The 9,527-nt window shown below is 37.5% G+C and overlaps 1 protein-coding gene across 1 annotated transcript; it reads left to right on the forward strand.

The window, feature by feature from the left end:
• The first annotated feature begins 854 nt into the window (after positions 1 to 854).
• Positions 855 to 1,790, forward strand: LOC138084220 (olfactory receptor 5K4-like). Its single transcript, XM_068978398.1, has one exon. The coding sequence runs from the start codon at positions 855 to 857 to the stop codon at positions 1,788 to 1,790; it is 936 nt and encodes a 311-aa protein (XP_068834499.1).
• Positions 1,791 to 9,527: the final 7,737 nt, after the last annotated feature.

Below are 9,527 nucleotides of genomic sequence, written 5' to 3' on the forward strand. Positions count from 1 at the left end.
GTCCCCTGCATTGCAGGTGAATTCTTTACCCACTGAGCCACCTGGGAAGCCCATAATAGAGTACAAGATGGGTATTTATATAAATACTTTGAATGGAGACTTGGTAACCTCATTCTCATGAATTAAACATGAATTTAGGAGTTAAACCTAAAGACAAGAAGTATTAGGATAAATGAATAATTAAGAATAACTTCTTGAGGGAGTATGCCATATCACCATAGCAGTAGGATCCAGAATGTGATGAAATAAATATAAAAATGATAACAAAATTAACCTATTAGTAAAACTTCTGAAATTTCTATATTCTTACTGTCTTAAAGGCTTAAAATGTCTTCCTTTAAATTATCCCTTGATAAAGGGATACTAAGCAAGAGAAACAATTTTTAAAGGCAACTATGATTCTGGGCAGTTTTAAAAATTAGACATTTTAAATGTCTAAATTAACTTATTTTCAAACACCACATCAATCCCATAGGACTGTATTTAAAACTTTTCTTTTCCTGGAGAAAAAACACCATAAAATTTTCCTATGTCTTCTAATTTTGGAAATGTCAAATTATATATATTAACCAGGAATTAGTACATCAGCATTAGATAATTCATGCATAAAAATGTTTTCTGCCCTGAGAATTTACACAGGATTTCTAGACTACCCCTCAGTACACAGTCTGTGATACTTTCATTCTCACAGACTTAATCTACCATGCATGTACTAGTAGTCAGGACACAGCACAGGATGATTAAAGATGAACTTCTTTCTTTTTGTATGTGGGGAAATTAGAGGAAAGAATGAGATACATTCTAATTTAGAATCTCATTTCTGTGCCATTTCTATTCCAGCTGAAAAGCCAGAAATGGCTAAGGAAAACGAATCTTTGACAACTGAGTTCATTCTCAAAGGACTTACAGATCATCTAGTGCTGAAGACCCTTCTGTTTCTGGTGTTTCTTACCATCTATCTGATCACTATGGTGGGCAATCTTGGTCTGGTGGCATTGATTTTTATGGAACGTCATCTTCACACTTCAATGTACATCTTCCTGGGTAACCTCGCTCTGATGGATTTCTGTTGCTCCAGTGCCATAACCCCCAAGATGCTACAGAATTTATCTTCTAAAGACAGAATGATCTCCCTTTATGAATGCATGGTACAATTTTATTTTCTCTGCCTTGCTGAAACTGCAGATTGCTTTCTCCTGGCAGCAATGGCCTATGACCGCTATGTGGCCATCTGCAAACCACTGCAGTACCACACTATGATGTCAAAGAAACTCTGCATTCAGATGACCACAGGGGCCTACATAGCTAGCAACCTGCATTCTATGATTCATGTAGGACTTCTATTGAGGTTAACTTTCTGTAGATCTAGTCAAATTGACCACTTTTTTTGTGACATTCTTCCACTATATAGACTTTCCTGTACTGACCCTTATATTAATGAACTAATGATATATATTTTTTCAATGCCCATTCAAATCATTACCATTGCCACTGTCTTGATTTCTTATGTTTACATTCTTTTCACTGTTTTCAAAATGAAATCCAGAGAAGGGAGAGGTAAAGCCTTATCTACTTGTGCATCCCACTTTCTATCTGTCTCAATATTCTACATTTGTCTTCTCATGTATATTCGACCATTTGAAGAAGGGGATAAAGATATACCAGTTGCAATTTTTTACACAATAGTAATTCCTTTATTAAACCCTTTTATTTATAGCCTGAGAAATAAGGAAGTGATAAATGTTCTGAAAAAAATTATGAGGACCTATAATATTCTTAAAGAAACTTAATCTTCTATGGAAAACTTAAATGATTATAGCTTAAGGGACACAGAAAATGAAAACTATATTCTTATGTAAAGTATTAATCTATAAATCATTAGACTATGTTGGTTTAAAGATATATGAATGAAATTCAAAACTGTCTGGCAGATCTTAATCCAAATTCCACAAATACCAGACTAAATGAGGAGGAAATTCAGTAATAACTTTTATTACCAACTCAGATTATTCTTTGAGAATTGTCTCAGGTCAGTGTTTTCAACTTAATAACTCAACAAAGAATCAAAATTAAATGCTTAGAAGAATTTGCCTTGATTTACCTTGTTTAGCTAATGGAAAACATTATATCTGATTCTTCGTAGACTGTTTGAAACACTTAAAATTTTCTGGCAGACTGAAATGATAATTTTATTCAGAAAACTGACCTGGTAGACACAAGTAGATGAGTTTGAGGGAGAGAGAGACTAGAAGCAAGCTAACTAATTGCATGTGTAAGCATGTGCTCAGTCGCTCATGATAGCTTATGGTGAACGGTGCCGCTGGATTTGGTCTCCAAATGAGAAGAGTTGACTCTGGGACTAAAGATAGTCTCAGTCACTCAGAGCTTTATGCAAAATTTATTAAAGTAAAAGGGATAAAGCATCCAGCAAGAGGCACAGGAAGGCGGCAGGAAAGTACCTGCCTCACTAGTTCAAGTGGGGCCTTATATACTTCTCAACCAGCTGCTGAGGATAGATAAAAAATATGTCAAGGCTATGAGAATTTTGCCCAGACTCTTGCCTGTAACTTACATCGTGGGCTGACATCAGCACAAGATTAGCCAGAAAGAACAGGTTAACTCAGAGCTCAAGACTGTGGAAGTTTTTACCCAGACCTTCTCCCATAACAAGCATCTGAAGCTCAAAAAAAGGGATGTCCTTGAACAAGTGATACTGTTGCCTAAGAGGCCTACTTGTTTCAGACAAAAGAAAGTGAAAAAGAAAGAACATTTACCTCCTCTTTTAAAGGCCCCTTTAAAGGGGCCTTAGGCTTGGACTCATCAACCTGCCTAAGTTAACTGTTTCACTCAAGTCGTATCCAACTCTCTGCAACCCCTTGGACTGTAGACGGTCAGGATCCTCTGTCCATGGAATTTTCCAGGTGAGAATATTGGAGTGGATTGCCATATCCTACTCCAGGGAATCTTCTTGATCCAAGGATCAAATCTGAGTCTCTTGCACCTCCCGCACTGGCAGGCAGATTTTTTACCACTGTACAACCTGGAAAGCCCCTAACTTTGCAATAATCTATATTCAAAGTAATGAAGTTTGATCTAGATGCAATTCCAAGAATGGGGAAAAAAGGAGTGAGGAGGAATAAACACACACTCACACAGTCACATATACGTTCTGTAGAATAATTAATAACAAATTATAACAAGTTGGCTACAGTAGATTCAGATCTACTTTAACCTGAAGTGCGATTAAGATCCATTGCCTTTTTGAAGGCATCAATCATATTATATATTATGGAACATAGAATAGCAACTTACATAATATATACTCAATAAGCATTCTAAAAAAATATTAATGAAGGCAGTTTTTATTTTTCTAATTTTTGAGTAATGTCAAAATATATTAATATTTTGTTTATTTTCTGGCCATTTTTACTTCTATGAATTTTCTGTTCACTTTCTTTTGTCTTACTATATTTTTCCTCATTTATTTGTACCAATGTTTATAGAGAAAAAATATTAAAATGTTGTGACTATTAGTGGCAAATAATTTCTCTGTGTGCTGATAGTATTTTCATACTTGTTTGTGTTATTTATAATTAATAAAATTATAAAATTGATATATTTATTAATTTTTCACAATCTCTTTATGCACTTTTGTTTAGAATTTCTTTTCTTAATCCAAATTCTACTATTAGCCAATATTTCTGTTTCTCCTTCTTTTCTACTTTTTTTCTCCTCTTCCTCCCCATTTTCCTCCTTTTTTTGTGTGTGATAGTTTGTATTTGACCTTTGATTCTTCCTGGAAACTATACAGTATATGGCATGAATTGAACATGTAACTTTACTTGGCTTTTTTATCCAAAATTAACCCACAACTTAATTCAACTCAAATAAACATCAAAGGAGGACTTCTTTGGGAAAGTGGCAAAATTAATTCTAAAAGTTTTGTAGAAAAATAATAATCAATAAGCAAACAGACTTAAAGCAATATATATTAAAATATATAATGAAGTACCAGTAACTTAAATAATTTGGTTGCAAATTAAGAATGAGTATATAGATAAATGAAAAAATGAGATTACCCAAAAGTAAATTCCCAAATGAAACAGGAAGAGCAAAACAAACCAATCAGAAAAAAAAGGGTTGTTTAATGAATAGTCTTCCATCTGTTTCTTCCATTTGTGTTAATCTTTATAAATTTCCTCTCATTCAGAGATATCCTATAAATCTACTTCATATTTTTTCCACATGAAGTTTTTATACATAGCACTTTTACTCAACTGGAATTCATTCTATAATGTGAAGTAAAAATTAAAATTTGATTTTATGGCTAAATGGCATTTATTAACTAACTCTTCTCTTACTAAATTTTTATGCCTCCTTTCTGTTTATATACTCACATACACATGCATACACAAAGAGGTCTATTTCTAGCTTATCTAGTCTGCACAATAAAAACAAGACAGTTCTAGGGGATCAATGTGGCAAACTAGGAGGGTGTGGACCTCATTTCCCACCATGGACACATCAAAATATATCTATATGTAGAGTAATTCTCACTGAAAACAAACTGGAGACTGACAGATTCTTGTACAACCAAGGCTGTAAGAGAGAACCACATGGAATTAGACAGGAAGGTAAGAGAAGTGAACAGATCAGGACTTGCACATTTTAGGGGGGACACAGAAGAAAAGAGGGATTACACAAGTGGCGATACTTTCTGGGGAGTGAGTGGTTGCAGCAACATATGGGATACTCTAGTCCAGGGTTGTAACACTGAGAAGTGGAGTCCCCTTACCTGGTTTGAAATGCAGTAGAACTACCAGGAAGGCTGTAAGAAAGCTAGACTGCTTGTGAAGAGCATGCATATACTTGCTTGCTCCCAAAGCAAGATAGAGGAAGCAGATTTCCCATGACTGCCCTGAGTTGAGCATTTGTTTCATCCCTGCTTGTTCTACTGCATAGCTCTGTGCTAGAGCAAAGGCTGCTGTGGCTGACAGGAAAACTCAGTTGTGAGAGATGGAGTAGCCTTGGATCTTGAACACATCTGAAAGAAGTGAGTGAAGTGAAAGTTGCTCAGTCATGTCAGACTCTTTGTGAAACCATGGAATATACAGTCCATGGAATTCTCCAGGCCACAATACTGGAGTGGGTAGCCTATCCCTTCTCCAAAGGATCTTCTCAACCCAGGAACAGAACCAGAGTCTCCTGCATTGCAGGCACATTCTTTACCAACTGAGCTATCAGAGAACCCCCTGAAAGAGGTGGGACATCAATTAATGGTGTTTAAGAAGGCAGTGCATCATAAGCATTCTGCAACTCTGAATAACCCCAGAACCACCATAGCTCTTACCCAACCCATGCAGAGTATCCACTCCAGCTCCTCTAGCTCCAGCACTGCTTCCCTCTGGGATGAGGGCACTGGTGCTGGGAGGAGGAGAACCCACACTTAGAAGGAACAGAGCTACCTCAGACTTGACACCTCTGGCTCCAACTTTCTCACCTCCAGCCCTGCCTGCTACCAAGGTGATAACTGTCAAGACATCCAGAGAAAATGCTAAGTCAGATGCAGATTTCCCACCAAAGCTGCTAGGCATAGGCAGACTGTACAAGCATGCTCCCACAAAAGGACACCACTTTAAGACTAAAGTAAGTAAATGGTTCACCTAATTTCACAGAAAGAGAGAAAGTTAAACAAAAATGAGGAGACAGGCAAATTTGTCCCAATTAAAATACTAGGACAAAATCCATGAAATAATAACTAATTAAACAGAAATAAATGATTTACCAGATAAGGGGTTCAAAGCATTAGTGATGATAATGCTAACTGAATTAGGGAAAAGAATATATGAATACAGTGAGAATTTTAAGAAGGAATTACAAAATATAAAAAAGAATCAGTCAGAACTACTAACAGTAGACTAAGTGCATTCACCATATACACAAATGATAACTATGTGAGGGGATGATATGTAAATTAGCTTGACTGGAGTAATAACTGTTCTATGTATATATCAAATCATGTTGTACATCTTAAATATATGCATTTATGTTGAGTGTATAGAAATATTATAAAAGAAATAACTACCTAATTTCAGAAATGAACTAGGTTCTTATTTACTTCAGGATTGACTGGTTTGATCTCCTTGCAGTCCAAGGGACTCTCAAGAGTCTTCTCCAACACCACAGTTCAAAAGCATCAATTCTTCAGTGCTCATCTTTCTTTATGGTCTAACTCTCATATATATAAATACTACTGGAAAAACCATAGGTTTGACTATATGGAACTTTGTCAGTAAGTGTGTCATAGCTTTGCTTCAAGGAACAATCATTTGGAGTTTCATGGCTGCAGTCACCACCTGCAGTGATTTTGGAGCCAAAAATAATAAACTCTGTCACCATTTCCATTGTTTCCTCATCTATTTGCAATGAAGAGATGAGATCAAATGTCATGATCTTTGTTTTTTGAATGATGAATTTTAAGCCAGCTTTTTCATTCTCCTCTTTCACTTGCATCAAGAGGCTCTTTAGTTCTTCTTCACTTTCTGCCATAAGAGTGGTGTCATCTGCGTATCTGAGGTTTCTGATATTTCTCCTGGCAATCTTGATTTCAGCTTGGGCTTTAATCCAGTCCAACATTTCACATGATGTACTCTGCATATAAGTTAACTAAGCCGGGTGACAATATATAGCTTGACATACTCTTTTCCCAATCTGGAACCAGTCTGTTTGTTCTATGTCCATTTCTAACTGTTCCTTCTTAACCTGGATAGAGGTTTCACAGGAGGCAGGTAGGGTGGCCTGATAGCACCACGTCTTTAAGAATGTTTCAGTTTGTTGTGATTCATACAACACAAGAGAAGACTCTACACATAGACATCACCAGATGGTCAACACTGAAATCATATTGATTATATTTTTTGCAGCCAAAGATGGAGAAGCTGTATAGAGTCAGCAAAAACAAGATGGGGAGCTGACTGTGGCTTAGATCATGAACTCCTTATTGCCAAATTCAGACTTAAATTGAAGAAAGTAGGGAAAACCACTAGAACATTCAGGTATGATCTAAATCAAATCCCTTATGATTATACAGTGGAAGTGAGAAGTAGATTTAAGGGACTAGATCTGATAGATAGAGTGCCTGATGAACTATGGATGGAGGTTTGTGACACTGTACAGGAGACAGTGATCAAGACCATCCCATGGAAAAGAAATACAAAAAAGAAAAATGGCTGTCTGGGGAGGCCTTACAGATAGCTGTGAAAAGAAGAGAAGTGAAAAGCAAAGGAGAAAAGGAAAGATATAAGCATCTGAATGCAGAGTTCCAAAGAATAGCAAGCAGAGATAAGAAAGCCTTCCTGAGTGATCAATGCAAAGAAATAGAGGAAAAGAACAGAATGGGAAAGACTAGAGATCTCTTCAAGAAAATTAGAGATACCAAGGGAACATTTCACGCAAAGATGGGCACAAAAAAGGACAGAAATGATATCGATCTAATAGAAGCAGAAAATATTAAGAAGAGGTGGTAAAAATACACAGAAGAAATATACAAAAAGTATCTTAATGATCCAAATAACCATGATGATGTGATCACTCACCTAGAGCCAGACATCCTGGAATGTGAAGTCAAGTGGGCCTTAGAAAGCATCACTACCAAAAAAGCTAGTGGAGGTGAAGGAATTCCAGTTGAGCTCTTTCAAATCCTGAAAGATGACGTTGTGAAAGTGAGGCACTCAATATGCCAGCAAATTTGGAAAACTCAGCAGTGGCCACAGGACTGGAAAAGGGCAGTTTTCATTCCAGTCCCAAAGAAAGGCAATGACAAAGAATGCTCAAACTACCGCACAATTACACTCATCTCACACGCTAGTAGAGTAATGCTCAAAATTCTCCCAGCCAGGCTTCAGCAATACGTGAACTATGAACTTCCAGATGTTCAACTTGGTTTCAGAAAAGGCAGAGGAACCAGAGATCAAGTTGCCGACATCCACTGGATCATCAGAAAAGCAAGAGACTATCAGAAAAACATCTATTTCTGCTTTATTGACTATGCAAAGCCTTTGACTGTGTGGATCACAATAAACTGTGGAAAATTCTGAAAGAGATGGGAATACCAGACCACCTGACCTGCCTCTTGAGAAACCTATATGCAGGTCAGGAACCAACAGTTAGAACTGGACATGGAACAACAGACTGGTTCCAAACAGGAAAAGGAGTGTGTCAAGTCTGTATATTGTCACCCTGCTTATTTAAATTATATGCAGAGTGCTGGGGTCCAGCCCCGGTGGATCCAGGGAATTCGAAGCAGGGACAGTGTTGGCGAGGAAAGACTTATTTATTTATTAATATAAGATTAGATTAGGGAGAAATAGTGTAGTAGGAAAATTTAGTGGAGAAAAGAAGGCTGAATAACTTGGCTTATGGGGAAAACCAATAAAATCCCAGACAAGGAATTTGCACCATCTACGTTAGGCCGCCGGCGCCCGTTTGAATATCGGAGAGTGCCCCGCCTTGGGCTCTCTCTCTTATGGATCTTAAAAGCCGGGACAAGTAAGTAGACATAGTGAGCCTCCATGTTCCAAGGGATCAGCCTGAAAAGGAGTAAAGAGGAGATATGGGAGAAACCAGTCCTTCCAATGACTTGCCCCGCCTCTATTGTCTAGAAAGGCCTTTTATACCTTGTTGATTGTACCTAGAGATCAATGGGTAATACAAAATTATGTAGCGTTAGCAGCCCAGACTCTTTCTGTATATATTTTGTATACAAAAGGTCTCAGGTGATTTACATTATCTTCTGGCCAAGAGGCTTGCTAACACTTTTTGGCTTTCTTCCTTAATGAATGTTAATTTTGTTTCCCCTAAAGTGTTTTTCTTTATCTGCATCTCCTTAAAGCATTAAAGTTACATCTCTATAGAACAAACATGCAGTAGGTTATAACAAAAAAGGTACTTAACTCAAAGATCTAATGTTGCTACTTGTTTTTTCTATATACCAACTATATCAACAAGTAAAAGATATGAAAATTTGGCAGCAAGTATTGGCTCAACAAATGAAACCTTTAATCAGTCCTATTCTAATGATTTTGACTCCTCAGAAGCCCCTACATTTCTAGGATGTTTTAAGCTTCCTGTGCCTCCTGCAGTCAGGAGGCCTCAAACAATCACATGCGCAGCTGTAGGCAGGCTAAAAAGCCATCAGAGGGGTTTTTGGATTGAAACACCCTTTCAAATGCAGAAGACTACAGCCTTGAGATGACTTTTTCCAGGCTGGCATATTCTTATTTTGGGGGGTACATGCTCAGGAAATACCAGGGGGAAAACCTGAGATCTGACTTGACCTTGCACATCAGATCTCTGCCACATGACCTTGTCACGGGTGGGATTCCTCACGCTGGCTCCCGGCAGCAGAGTACATCATGAGAAACGCTGGACTGGAAGAAACACAAGCTGGAATCAAGATTGCCGGGAGAAATATCAATAACCTCAGATATGCAGGTGACACCACCCTTATGGCAGAAAGTGAGGAGGAA

The sequence above is a fragment of the Capricornis sumatraensis genome, chromosome 1, assembly GCF_032405125.1.
Source record: "Capricornis sumatraensis isolate serow.1 chromosome 1, serow.2, whole genome shotgun sequence".
Taxonomy (NCBI): Eukaryota; Metazoa; Chordata; class Mammalia; order Artiodactyla; family Bovidae; genus Capricornis; species Capricornis sumatraensis.

What these genes read in the sequence shown, in the direction of transcription:
- LOC138084220 (XM_068978398.1), top strand. Translation starts at nt 855, where the DNA reads ATGGCTAAGGAAAACGAATCTTTGACAACTGAGTTCATTCTCAAAGGA.